We start from the raw sequence: 14993 nt of genomic DNA, 5'->3' as shown, positions 1-14993 counted from the left end.
CTTCCATATCAGTATCAACCATGTCCCCCATAGCTTCATCTTCACTTTTGTCTTCAATTTCTTTCTGTTCTTCAGCCTGACTTGACTTTAGCTGTTTTTCAAGCTTTGCTTGTGCTATTTTATCAGCCTTTAGCAGTTTGGCTTCTTCCTTCAACCTTCTAGTTTCTTCCCTCTTGGCTATTGAGAATTTGGGATGTCCTTGCATCACACATATGCTCTTTCCCTCTCTGAAGATAATAGCCATGTTCCTCCTTACAACCACATCCATGATCTCTTTGAGCTTTGTGATACTTCTACCCAAAAGCTTGTCCTCATCAGCCTTTGGAAGAGGAAAATCCACTTCTTTCAGAGGATTCTTTGTAGAGTCCTTAATGGATCTGTTGTTGGGCTTGAGAACCATAGGTTTCAGATCCTTGGAAGAAGTCTCTCCAACCTTATTCCTCCCTACTGGCTTGAGCTCCATAATAATTGATTCCACTTTTATGCTATGCTTCACAGATTGTGATTGAGAAGTTGTAGAACCAAAAATTTGTTGCATCTTTTCATCAATCTTCTTCCTTTGCTCTTTGACTTGTAATTCAGCTGCTGCTATCTGGATTAGATCAATTCCATCAAGCTTTCCTTTGATTTGAACAATTGGAGAAGTGGTGATGGCAGGAACTAGCACTTGAGAAATTTGAACTGTTGTTGATGGCTCTCCTTCCCCTTCCCCTTTATTCTCCCCCTTTTTGTTATCATCAAGGGTAGGGGTCAAGCCTTGTGCTTTTGCCAGCTGCATGAGTAGATTTGTTTGAGTTTGTTGATTCTGAAGAATAGTGACCATAGAGTCTTCAATGATCTGAACTCTGGTTTCCAATCTGGCCAGCCTCTTGTCAGCATCAGATTCTTTCCTCAGTCTCCCCAACAAATCTTGCATAGTACCATAAGGTATAACTGAATCCAACTTCTCAGCATTGTAGGATTTCAGATCAGCAATGTCCTGCTTAAGCTCATCCACACTTAGATTCTGTTTGAAATGCTGCAACTGCAAGAGATGCAGAGATTCCAGATGAGCTTGAAGTATTGCCTTGGTACCAGCATCTGTAGTCTCCTGAAGGGCCTTCTGAATTATCATGACTTGTCTGACCAAAGTGAGACCAAACTCTCCAGGTGTTGATGCTTTAGCCCATGCCCATTCAGGAAGATCTGGAACAGAACTTGGGCCTGCTACTCCCCCTAAGTTCATGCTCTCATTCAAAGAATCAGAGTCATCATCATTAGAATTTACTCCAAATTCTTCAGATGGCTCACCAGCTTGAGAAGGCAGCCTGCTAACAACAACTTTGTCTCTGAGAAGAGATTCTGAAGTGTGTACAATGTTTAAAGTCTATTCTTCCTCCACATTGCCCTGAGCAGCCAATAATTGATAGGCTGAAACAGGATGAATAAAAGTGTCAGCATCCAAGGAAATGTTATCAATTACAGCTTTGTAATGTTGCTGAAATTGTCTTTCCTTTTCTGCATCATCCACTTTCATTGACTCACTAGCAATGGCTGGATCCACCCTTATAGCTTATGTACCTGCCTTTCTCTCATTTTCTCTATTTTCTTGCATCAGGGGCTCCCCCTGGCTCACACACACCCTCACACCCTCACCCTCACCTTCTAAGGTGGCACTCCCCTCACTCACTTTTGCCATGCTGGAAGAAATAGCATGCATATGGTGACTCTCAACCTCTCCTTTTGCCTGGGAGCAACCCAGCCTCTCACTCAAAAGATCACTCCCTTCCCTCAAACCTAAAAGTGATTGTACAGTAACCATGTCCTCTACAGTTGGAATTGTTTATGTTAAGTGTGTAGAGACCATCAACGGATAGGGAGTATCTGTTGAAGTGGAAACTGATGGTATCAACGGATAACTGCTGTTAAGCTTATCCGTTGAAGAACAACCACTTGTCAACGGATGAGAGATATCCGTTGAAGAAGGAAAAGATGTAGATATAGAAAGTGACATAATTGTTGAATCTGTGTGAATTGATTTTAAGTGAGGTGACACAGATTCTTCAACCATATCTGAAAGAATTGGCTGATGATCCAACAAATCATCTAAAAGATGATGATCATCAGGTTTTGAGTGGGGCTCCTCCCTGAGTTTTAATGAGGGAGAATCGGGAATTGATGTGAATATCATATCCACATCCAGAGAGGGTGATGGAGAGTTTGATGATTGGTGTGTTTCTATTATGAGAGAATGAGGCTGTGACTCCACATTTGCTGGAATCACATCAAGCTGAATTTGAGAAGGCTCAGATACAGGTGGATGTATCTGTGCTGTGTGTTCCCCTTGTGTGGAAACTAGGGTCTTGGCCTTCTTCTTCCTTGAAAAGGCTTTAATTGGTGAATGTGTGGCTTCAGTGTCCCTCCCTCTTTTGGTCTGTGTCCCTGGTTGGGGACTATTTTCAATAGTTGCACCCTTTTGGGAGGATACAACTAGGGATGTGTTTGACTCCTTTTGAACCACCACAGTCTTTTGAGAGACTGTGGCTTGGCTGGCTTGGGTACCACTCACCTCTCCCACCTTATCCTGGGGGGTTTCTTGATGTTCACCCCTCCCCTCACCACTCACACCCTGTTCACTCCCTTCAGGGATTATGGTAGTTGTTACAACTATTGTCTTTTGAGAAACAACAGAGGTAGTTTTCTTTGACTTGAGTTTTGAAACTTTAGTTTTGGTGGCTTTGGTAGGAACCTGTTTGGACAAAGACACAGATTCCATGGCCACACTAGAAGGCAAAGAAACAATGGGGTTGGAAATAGTAGGAGTTATAGAAGTGTTTACCTCACTTACCTGTGGTGCATTCATGATTGGCAAATCTACCAATGGCACCTGGCTGTTGAGGTTCATTCTCAAAAGGTCTGCAAGGACCCTTTTCTCTTGTGCCCAGCATTTGAGTTTATTATTCTCATTTGATATAACCAATCCTTTAGCAACATGGTTAGCTAATAACATAAAAAATCTAGCATAGTAGATGTTATGTGGTCTATTAGCTTTGTTACCTAATCTGGAACCTAATTCTAACATGACACAGTTGCTAAAATTAAAGTACCTATCAGAAACTAGCATATAAAGCATATTAACAAGAGATGAAGTTATGGCATCAAAATTGCTAATCTTTCCAGAGAAAACCTTAATAAAGGCATCTCCAAGAAAACTCCATTCTTTCCTAAGGCCTTTCCTTCTAATGCTACCTAAACTAGCAGAATCAAAAGCATAGCCTATGGAATCTAACATAGCAGATACATCTTTATCAGTGTGTGGTGTTATGGTATTATTCTCAGGCAACTTAAAGCAAGACTGTATATCATCACAGTTAATGCAATAATCCTTACCTTTGAGAGAGAAGACAATAGTCATATCTGTGGAGTTGAACTCTGCAGTTGTCCAAATCTCCTCAATCACCTCACAGTAGATGGTTGGGGCTTCCAGCATTGCATAGCTCAGTTTGCAGTTTTTGATGAAGTCCATCATCTTGTGATAATCAGAATGGGCTTCATTCTTTTCAACCAAGGCTAAGAAATTATTCTTTTCATAAACAAATCCTATTTGAGACATAATTTTGACTACTGGTGCCATTGTTGTGAGTAGAGGTTGCAGAGAAAAACTTGAGAATTTTGGGAGAGAAGGAGAATGAAAATTGCAAGAAAGCATAAAGTGAAAATAAGAGTTCAATGGGCTTTTATACTTTCTTGAATTAAAATGTAAATAAAATGATTATTTTAAGTAAATTACAGCCGTTCAAGAATAAATAAAACTGTAGAAATTCTAAACTGCCTTTAAAAAAAATACATACAACGGTGTATATTTGTATCAACGGTTAAGTAAAGAAATCAACGGCTGTGACTTACTGAAAGTAACTGATGTGACACTTCAACGGATAAGGTAAATAGTTATCCGTTGATGACCAACACTATTTTATCCGTTGAGGGATAAAATTACCAGAAATGTATTTGTCTTTCAACGGATAATGAACATCCGTTGATAGAACAATTTTGGAAAGGGAATATCCGTTGATAGGATAGGTCTATCTTAAAGCCAACTTTGGTCTTGAAGCAAATTCATTTTAGACTTCAATGCAGATTATATAGAGGACATAAATTTATGAACAATTAAGCATACCTAGCTCACTTACTAATCTTATGAATGTTGATTCATCAAGTGGCTTGGTAAATATGTCTGCAATCTGCTTTTCACTTGGAATAAAATGAAGTTCCACTGTACCTTTCATCACATGTTCCCTAATGAAGTGGTACTTGATATCAATGTGCTTGGTTCTTGAGTGCTGCACTGGATTTTCAGTAATGGCAATGGCACTTGTGTTGTCACAGAATATTGGAATTTTGTCAACAGTCAAACCATAGTCAAATAGTTGATTCCTCATCTATAGTATCTGTGCATAGCAACTACCAGCAGCAATGTACTCAGCTTCAGCTGTTGATGTAGAAACAGAATTTTGCTTCTTGTTGAACCATGACACAAGCTTGTTCCCTAGAAATTGACAGGTGCCAGTTGTGCTTTTCCTGTCTATTTTATAGCCTGCATAATCTGCATCTGAGTAGCCAATTAGATCAAAACCAGACTGTCCAGGGTACCAAATTCCTAGATTTGGAGTCCCTTTGAGATATCTGAAGATTCTTTTAATAGCCACTAAGTGAGATTCTTTAGGGTCAGCTTGAAATCTAGCACAGAGACATGTAGAAAACATTATATCAGGTCTACTAGCAGTTAAATATAAAAGTGACCCAACCATGCCTCTATAACTTGAAATATCCACAGACTTTTCAGCCTTGTTTAGTTCAAGCTTGGTGGTAGTGGCCATGGGAGTTTTTGCAGATGAACAATCCATTAAGTCAAACTTCTTTAAAAGATCATAAATTTATTTGGTTTGACTAATGAAAATTCCATCACTAACTTGTTTAACTTGTAAACCAAGAAAATAAGTTAGCTCTCTCATCATGCTCATTTCATATTTACTTTGCATTAATTTAGCAAACTTTTTACAAAGCTTATCATCTGTAGATCCAAATATAATATCATCTACATAAATTTGAACAAGTATTTTAGAGCCATTAACATTTCTAAAGAAGAGAGTTTTGTCAACAGTACCTCTTGTGAAGTGATTATCTAGAAGGAATTTTGACAAAGTCTCATACCAGGCTCTAGGTGCTTGCTTTAGTCCATAGAGTACTTTCAACAGATAATACAAATAGTCTGGAAAGTTTGGATCTTCAAATCCTGGAGGTTGGCTTACATAAACTTCTTCCTCCAATTCCCCATTTAGAAATGCACTCTTGACATCCATTTGATAGACTTTGAAATTGGCATGGGCTGCATAGGCTAGAAAGATTCTGACGGCCTCAAGTCTGGCAACTGGAGCAAATATTTCATCAAAATCTATTCCTTCTTGTTGAGAATAGCCTTTAGTAACCAATCTGGCTTTATTCCTTATGACTATGCCATTTTCATCCATCTTGTTTCTGAATACCCATTTTGTGTCAATAGAACTCTTGTTCTTTGGCTTGGGTACCAGCTTCCATACTTTGTTCCTTTCAAATTGGTTTAGCTCCTCTTGCATTACTAAAATCCAATCTGGATCCAATAGAGCTTCTTCCACTCTCTTAGGTTCCTCCTGTGATAGAAAGCTACTATACAGACATTCATCTTGAGTAGCCCTTCTAGTTTGGACTTTAGATGTAGCATCACCAATGATCAGTTCAAAAGGGTGATTCTTGGTCCATTTCCTTTGAGGTGGTAGATTAGCTCTAGATGAGGTTGCCTCAGTATTGTCATGATGTGAGATAGAATGTTGATTGGTTGAAACTCCCCTGAGTTGCTGATCCTTCGAAAGGAATTGGGAGCTCTATCAACTGATGAAGTGAATTGATTATCCGTTGACAGACTGTGATCAACGGATGCTTCATTATGAACTTCAACGGATGATGCACTTTGTCTTTCAACGGATGTTGCATTGCTTCTTTCAACGGAAGCTGAATTATGACTTTCAACGGATGCAGCATTCTGTGCATAATACAAAGGCAGATTTTGAATTCTTCTTGAGATGCCTTCTTCATCATTCTCATCTTCACTATCATCACAATATATCTCAATGTTGTCAAATTTGAGTCCTTCATGATGTCCCTCATCTGTTAGTCCATCAATCTTTTTATCATCAAACACAACATGCACAGATTCCATGACAATGTTGGTTCTTAGATTGTAGACCCTATATGATTTTCCAGCAGAATAACCAACAAATATTCCTTCATCAGCCTTTGCATCAAACTTTCCTTTGTGATCAGATTGATTCCTTAAGATGTAACATTTGCAACCAAAGACATGCAGAAAGTTTAAAGTTGGTTTTCTTTTCTTGAATAATTAATAGGGAGTCATGCCTTTTTCCTGATTGATTAGAGAAATATTCTGAGTGTAACATGCACAGTTAACAGGCTCAGCCCAAAAGTAAGTTGGGAGTTTTGACTCTTCAAGCATTGTCCTTGCAGCTTCAATTAGTGATATGTTCTTTCTTTCCAGCACACCATTTTGTTGTGGAGTCCTTGGAGCTGAGAACTCATGCATGATCCCATTTTCTTCACAGGACAACTTCATGGTTGAATTCTTGAACTCAGTTCCATTGTCACTCGTAATATTCCTTACTTTGAAATCAGGATGATTGTTGACTTGCTTGATATGATTGATAATGATTTCACTAGCTTCATCCTTTGATCCAAGAAAATAGACCCATGAAAACTTAGAGAAATCATCAACAATCACTAGGCAATATCTTTTCCTTGAAATTGACAATACATTGACTGGTCCAAAAAGATCCATGTGTAGCAGTTGTAATGGTTCATCAATTACAGATTCAAGCTTCTTATTGAATGATACTTTCTTTTGCTTTCCTTTCTGACAAGCATCACACAGTCCATCCCTTGTGAATTCCACTAGGGGCATTCCTCTAACTAAGTCCTTTTTTACTAGATCATTCATTGTCTTGAAATTCAAATGGGACAGCTTCTTGTGCCATAGCCAACTTTCAACTGCACTTGCTTTGCTGAAAAGACAAGTAATGGATTCTGCATCTGTAGAGTTGAAGTCAGCTAAGTACACATTCCCTTTTCTAACTCCAGTTAGAACCACTTTATTGTCCTTTTTACTTGTGACAATACAGGCTTCAGAATTGAAGGAAACAGTATTCCCTCTGTCACATAGTTGACTGATGCTCAATAAGTTGTGTTTGAGACCATCAACCAATGCAACTTCATCAATGATGACATTTTCTTTTGAAATTAAGCCATATCCCATAGTGAATCCTTTGCTGTCATCTCCAAAGGTTATGCTAGGGCCAGCTCTCTCCTTAAACTCTATGAGCAGGGTGAAATCTCCTGTCATGTGTCTTGAACAGCCACTATCCAAGTACCATAGATTCCTTCTTTTTCCCTGCACACAACAAAATTAATCAAGTTGATTTTGGTACCCAAGTTTCCCTGGGTCCATCCTTGTTAGTCTTTTTCCTAGACTTCATTCCTCCTGTATCTTTTGACTTAGGTAACTTTGGGTCAACCTTGATCTCAGATGTGGTTGGTTGAAGTGTAGGGTTAGTCACAGAATCACTTAGCACATTTGATTGAATTTGATAAGGCATGGATTGTGCAAACATGTTATTCCATATAGGCATATTGTATGGCATTTGAGGCATACTAAATGCAATAAAATAAGGATTATTAATATATGGCATGTTTGCAAAATGTGCATGGGGATTCTGATGAGACATAACAGGCATAACATGCAGATGTGACATAGACATGTTAGGCATGGAGGGATTTGAAGGCATGGGAGCATTTTTAACAGATTTGCAATTACTAGATAGGTGATTAACACTTTTACAATGCACACAACTTTTTCTAGGAGCATACCTATCAGGTGTGTAATTGTTATGTTTATTAATCCCTACCTTCCCATTTCTTTTAGATTTTCTTTTAATTTCCTTCTTATCCTCAACCAACTTAAGCCTATTTTTCAGCTGATCCAAAGTCATGTGTCCTATATTCACCTTACTGGCATCTTTGGATGTGCTAGCTCCTTCTTTGACAAAGTTCTTGAGAGTTGAATCATTCTTTTTATTAAGGTTTTTATTTTAAAATTACTTGCCTGTTTTAATCGATGAGCCTTCAACGGATGCTCCTTTTCTTCCTTCAACGGATAACTTTCATCATCCGTTGATTCCACATCCGTTGACAATCCATCAATTAATTTTAACTCCTTTTTGTTTTTCTTCCAGACATCCTCACAGAATGATTCAATTCCCTGAACCTTGGCAATCTGAACGCTAACATCCCTAGATGTTTTCCAGGCCTTAATTACCTCTTGCTCACTTTCTAACTGTTTAGAAAGAATTTCTACTTTCTTAACAGCTTCTTCTAGTTCACTCTCAACAGTCAAACATTTAAGTTTAATCTTTTCAAGCTCAATTACCTGATTCTCTAACACAGCATTCCTATCACTTAAAAACACATTATTCTCTTTGATCCTAGTGTTTTCTTTAGCTAGTGATTTAAGGGAAACATGTAAATGATATAATTCATTGGACATATCATTTATGGCTTCATTGCATTCATGTTTAGAAAGCTGAGAGAGATCAGTAGTAATTACCTAGTTGCTTGATGAACTAGTTTCATTTTCATCAGAATTAGCCATCAGGGCTAGGTTGACATATTCCACATCATCATCTTCATTGACCCCATCTGCTGCCCAATCATCTTGAGTGCGAAAAGCTCTTTCCTTTTGTTTGAGCAAATCAAAATACTTCTTTTTGTAATCAACTTGCTCAAATTTCTTTTTATCAGAAGTTGGCTTCCTACACTCACTTGCAAAGTGTCCACTAATGCCACAGTTGTAACATTTGAACTTTGATTTGTCCACCATGTTTTTGTTTGGCTTAGTGAATTTTGTATTTTTCCTGAACTTCATCTTTGCAAACCTCCTGGACAGAAAAGCCAGATGTTCATCAATATCATCAGAGTCATCCTGGCTGGAATTGTCTTCATCCTCAGCTACTTGCTCTTTACCCTTGCTTGATTCTGATTTGCTTGTGCCAATTTTGAGACTTGGCATTGTCTTTTCCTCATTCCTGGATTCAATCTTCTCACTGTCAGCTACAAGTGCAACTGATCCTCCTTTTCTCTTTCCCTTTTCCAACAGCTCATCTTGCTCCATCTCAAGTTCATATGTCTTCAAAATTCCATATAATATTTCAAGTGTGAAGTCCTTATAATCTTGAGAATTTCTTAGAAAAATAGTCATAGGCTTCCATTCCTTTGGTAGAGACCTTAGAAATTTTAAATTGGAGTCCTTGACTTGGTACACTCTCCCATACAGCTTTAATCCATTCAACAGTTTCTGAAATCTGTTGAAGGTATCATTCAATGATTCTCCTTCTTCAAAGTGAAAATATTCATACTGTTGAATGAGAAGCTGCATTTTGTTTTCTCTAACTTGCTCAGTGCCTTCACAGATAAGCTGCACAGTATCCCAAATTTCCTTAGCAGTTTGGCTGTTGATGACATTGTCAAACATATCTTGATCCAGGCCATTAAACAGAATGTTCATGGCTTTCTTGTCCTTGTGGACCTCTTCAATATCTTCAACAATCCATTCTACCTTTGGCTTGGGAATAGACTGTCCAACAGCAACTGTTGCAGTAGCAGCTGTGGCCACCTTGTGTGGGATGTGAGGACCATTTTCAATGCAGTTGATGTAGCTTTCATCTTGAGAGAGAAAATGTAAATGCATCTTCACCTTCCAGTGATGATAGTTATCTCTTTCCAGGATTGGAATCTTTACACCAATATCCTTCTTACTCATGATGTTAGCAGAATAGATCTTTAAACTCTTTGTATGTTAAGAGCAGGCTCTGATACCAATTGTTATTCCCAGTGGACTAACAATGAGATTTACAGAAGGGGGGTTGAATGTAAATCTCAAAACTTTTTCAAGTTTTGAGCAGTGTCTAAGGCTAAGTGTTTTTGAGAACAAGTGTGTGAATTGCTTGAAGCTAATACAGACAGATATATATTCAAACACAAATGTAAAGAACACAAAGAACTTAAAAACTTTTCTGGTGGATTTGTTGTTCCACCAGAGATGTGTTATTTCAGAAAATCCGTGATTCAAAGAATTAAATCACAGCTGCTTCCTAGTACAAACTAGATGATTTTCTCTCTGGATTTTTCTAAACAGCTCTGGAAAATTCTCAGCTAATTACTAGCTGCTACTTGGTTTATATATCACCAAGTTTACAAGTGAAGACAAAACTGTAAAATATAATTAAAAAGATTCTTCACATGTTTCTTCTTCATTTATCTATCAAATGCAATTTAGGCTTGGTTGTAGATCTTTAAATACTTCCTTGTTTGCATCAGAATGGAAATGCTGCATTCTCTTGATTCCTCCTAGAGGCTTCCACATTCCAGTTTGTCTCTGTCAACCCATGTGCCTCTGTCAGCTTGTGAATTGTCACTATCAACTGCTAATGAACTAAGCATCCGTTGAAGCTTTCATCCGTTGATGCCTTATCCGTTGAGGCTTTATCTGTTGAAGCTTTATCCGTTGATGCATTATCAGTTGAAGTCTTTATCCGTTGAAGCACTTAACCGTTGATGGATATTATCCGTTGAAGCATTAGAGACATCCGTTGAAGCTTTGTTTCTTATCCGTTGAAGGTCTTCAATATCAGTTGATACTTCTTCACTTATACAAAATTACAAAGCATGAAATATTTACAATTAGCCCTCCTATTTGCATATCCACTAGTAGTCAACATGACTGATAATTTCCTACAACATCTAAGAATTACAACTTGAATCCAGAGAATGAAATGTGCTACAATACTAAACTTATTGCTAAGTAAAGCTACTCCTTCAACGGATAGCCAAGATGGTCATATCCGTTGAGGCTACAAACACTAGATTTCTACTTAAGTGTTTTGTTTAACTTATCATCAAACTAATACACATATTCCTAACAGTAAGAGATAATGATTTTATATTAAAGAAAAACTATTAGAAAATCATTCTTATATAGAAAAAGAGTTAGCTAAAGAAAGAGAAGTTTTTAAGCTTTGGACTAACTTAGGAAGCTTTAGAGAAAGGCTGTTGGGGATCAGGATTAGGATATGCAAATAGATCTAATTATGATAAGAAAATTGGAAAGAAACTGAGAAAACTAAACAAGTAAATACTAATACTAAGGTTAAACTAAGTAAGGTTCAGTTAAAGCCCATTAAGTCAGTTCATGAGGTAGGTTCAACCTCAGCACCTAAATCAAACTTAAATACTAATAAGAGTGAACAGGTTCACACAAGATCAGTAAATATTGGTTTAATGACTCAGAAATAGCTTGAGCAAAAGTTGAGGAAGTACACATGAAAGACAAGGAGAAAAAGCCTAGGAAAAACAAAAATGATAAAGTAGGTGTTAACAAGAATGGTAATTATGTAACTGCTTCCAATGCACCTAAAACGACATGCTTGAACGGTGGTAGTACTAATCATCTTGCTAATTCTTGCAGGAAGAATAAAGAGATAAATACCATTCCTCCTGAATCAGAGTAAAGGAATAGAACAGTTAGATATAAACCATAAAATCCTTGTTTTCATAGTGGTAGTTTGTGGCACTCTATTTATACATGTAAAGAGTATCACAGTTTATATTATGATTATTATTGATATGGATAGAAAATACATCCTAAAGACACATTAAATGTCGCATTAATTACACTTGAGCTTTTTGTCCGAAAAGTCCAACACAGACCTGTCTGGTCCAAGCTTCATAGCAGGCTTGTCTGGTCTGAAGCTTCGTAACAGGCCCATGAGGGCCCAAATAGTCAAGGCCTACCAGCGAAGGTCGTTCATGTCCACGAACACGAGCTGGTCACAGACTAGGCCCAATACGGCTGGAAGAGAAGAGACATATGTTCTAAATGGACTCAAGTCCTACACAGAAGGTTATGGAACTCCTTCCTCAATAGGACTCCTAATCACCATCTAAGTTGGAGACTTGTCCACCAAGTCTCCCAACAAAAGTCTAACCCTAGACTCAACTCTATGTAAAGGGCTCTACCCCTCAACCTAGAACTATATTATTGGCTTGATTCTCTACAACACAGAGATACGTAGGCATCTTGCAAGGATAATTAATCCCGAACGCAAGAACAACCATTAAAGCTCGAAGCTCACCAACCCTAGCATTAAATACTAAAGTACTCAGGTTTTTATTCCACAACATTTGGCGTCATCTGTGGGAAACTTACAACAACCATGGTGAACACACGGAGCAGAAACACTAGTGGGACAGACACTCATGTCCCATCGTGAACAATCGCATCAGTGGTGAATATACCACTGCACTCAACTTATGCCTCCACCCAAGGAGGAACCCTAGTAGGGGAAACTGAGGCTCAGCCACAAGGGATGAATCCCCCGGCTCCTCAAGGGATGAATCCCCAACTTCAGCAGCTACATGCACCTGCGAACTCTCAACCCCCCTTATGGGATGCCTCTATACCCCAAAGTCGGAGGGAGTGGGCACTCTAATAGGAGTGAAGCACAAGGGCGGACGGCCCAATACATACGTGGCTTGGCTCCTATTCCGGAGGATCAAGAATTATCTGGACCTTATACAGAAAGAGACTCCGAGTCATCGCATGATGATGTTGCTCCAAGAAGAAGGCGTGTTGACAAAGAGCCGATGGCTGACACTGATTAACGCTCAAGAGGCATTCAAGGGATGAATCGCCAAGATGTTCAAGAGAGGATCAGGTCTCATGAAGCTGAGATCCAAAGGCTAAAGCGTGACTTGGAGACACATCTGGTCGCAAAACCCCCACACGCTCCAAGAAGGAGAAATCCTCCTCCAATCATAGACCTGGAGGGTCCAATACCAAGAAGGGTAGCTGCCCCAAGGGCTGATCCAACTGACCTTATGCCCCTAGGAGATCCTGATGATCTAAACCCACCATTCACCGATGAGATAATAAATGCCCAAATCTCAAGGAAGTTCAAGATGCCCACCATCAAAGCATACGATGGTACTGGCGACCCTACTAATCATGTTAGGACATTCTCTAACGCCCTTTTGCTACAGCCCATGAACGACGCTATTAAGTGTCAGGCCTTCCCTCAAACGCTATTGGGCATGGCTTAAAGGTGGTACAGCCGTCTGCCCCCAAACTCTATTGGATCCTTTAAGGACCCGAGTTAAGCTTTTATCAAGCAGTTCATAAGTGGCAGAGTGCACGAGAAGAGTTCAACATCTCTCATGGGCATAGTCCAAGGGGCGAAGGAGTCCCTGAGAGAATATCTGAATTGATTTACGAAGGAGGCTTTGAAGGTCCCTAATCTTGATGATAAAGTAGCTATGATAACCCTGTAGCAAGGGACTAGAGACGGATTCATTAAGATGTCCCTGGCTAAGCGCCCTCCCAAAAGTATGCTGCAGCTCCAGGATAGAGCCGGAAAGTATATCAAGGTAGAGGAGAGTATGAAGAAGACAACTGTGAACAATGAACCTACTGGAAACAAGAAGAGGAAGACGGATCAGGAATACGATGCTAAGGACAAGTATCCATAAATTGGTAAAAGCTCTAACTTCTCCTCTTCTAAGAAGAATCAGCAACCAAGGTTTGCTGAATATGCAAGGTTGAATGCTCCAAGGAGATAAATCCTTATGGAAATTGAAAAGGATAAAAACTTCAAACGGCCGAAGCCACTAAGGGGAGACCCCGAGAAAAGAGACAAGAGTCGGTATTGCAGATTTCATAAAGATATCGGTCAAGATACTGACAATTGTAGACAACTCAAAGATGAGATTGAGTATCTGATCCGAAGGAGAAAGTTTGGACATTTCACCAAGGGTGAAGAGGCCGGAGGCCAGAAGAGAGATAATGATCGAAGAGATGATGATTGAAGGGGTAACGATATAGATCATAATCCACAGCCCCGAGGGCCAGTAATCAATATGATCTCAGGAGGACGTACAACAGCTGGTACTACAAGAAACTCCCGAAAAGCTTATGTAAGAAAAATGATGAGTATAGTTGGAGAGCCATCTAAGTGTCCTAAGTCAGAGATGACACTTGAATTTGGTGACCCAGACTTTGAAGGTTTAAAATTTCCTCAGGATGATCCTCTGGTTATCACTCCGATAATTGGAAATTGTCCTGTTATGAGGTTCCTAGTGGACAATGGAGCTTCCGTGGACATTCTATTTCATGACACATTCATAAGGATGGGCTACAATGATTTTCAGCTAACTCCGTCTGCCGCACCCATCTACGGGTTTAACCATGTGGAATGCAAAGTCGAAGGAGCAATACAACTTCCCGTAACTATCGGGGAAGAGCCCAGGGAGGCCACACAGATGTTGAACTTTCAGGTTGTCAAGGAAGCCTCTACTTACAATGCTATCATGGGTAGAACAGGGATCCATGCTTTTAAGGTTGTGCCCTCAACCTACCACATGGTACTAAAGTTCTTAACTAGAAATGGAGTTGGAGAAGCAAGGAAAGATCATAAGATGACCCATATTTGCTATGTTGCAGCACTTAGGCCCAATGGAACAGGGGGCAGGTCCTCTCCATAGACTTTACTTTAGCCTTTGGTGGAAAGTCACTCAACTGACGTTTCTCAAGCTCTGCCATTGCCATGGACATTGTGCCTCACATACAGAATAGAATAGTTATTGAAGAGCTGGTAGGTGGATTAGTTAAAAGCACCCTGGTCGAAGCAAAGCGCATGTAATTCAGAATATCCTCATCTCTTACTGACATGGATGTCCGAGAAAATGAGGAACTGCGAGGGAAGCCATCCGAGGACTTGATTCCAATTCCTTTAGACCCCTTAGACCCGGAGAAGGTCACATACGTTGGGATATCTCTGGGCAAGCCCTTGAAGGGCCGAATG

The 14993-nt window shown here is 39.4% G+C and overlaps 1 protein-coding gene across 1 annotated transcript; it reads left to right on the top strand.

The window, feature by feature from the left end:
- The first annotated feature begins 14115 nt into the window (after positions 1-14115).
- On the top strand, positions 14116-14673 carry LOC141680068 (uncharacterized). Its single transcript, XM_074486394.1, has one exon. The coding sequence runs from the start codon at positions 14116-14118 to the stop codon at positions 14671-14673; it is 558 nt and encodes a 185-aa protein (XP_074342495.1).
- Positions 14674-14993: the final 320 nt, after the last annotated feature.

This window comes from Apium graveolens, chromosome 8 (assembly GCF_009905375.1).
Source record: "Apium graveolens cultivar Ventura chromosome 8, ASM990537v1, whole genome shotgun sequence".
In the NCBI taxonomy this organism is placed as follows: Eukaryota; Viridiplantae; Streptophyta; class Magnoliopsida; order Apiales; family Apiaceae; genus Apium; species Apium graveolens.
The sequence above is the reverse complement of the archived record's forward strand: the minus strand, read 5'-3'. Positions and strand labels throughout refer to the sequence as shown.

What these genes read in the sequence shown, in the direction of transcription:
- LOC141680068 (XM_074486394.1), top strand. Translation starts at nt 14,116, where the DNA reads ATGATGAGTATAGTTGGAGAGCCATCTAAGTGTCCTAAGTCAGAGATG.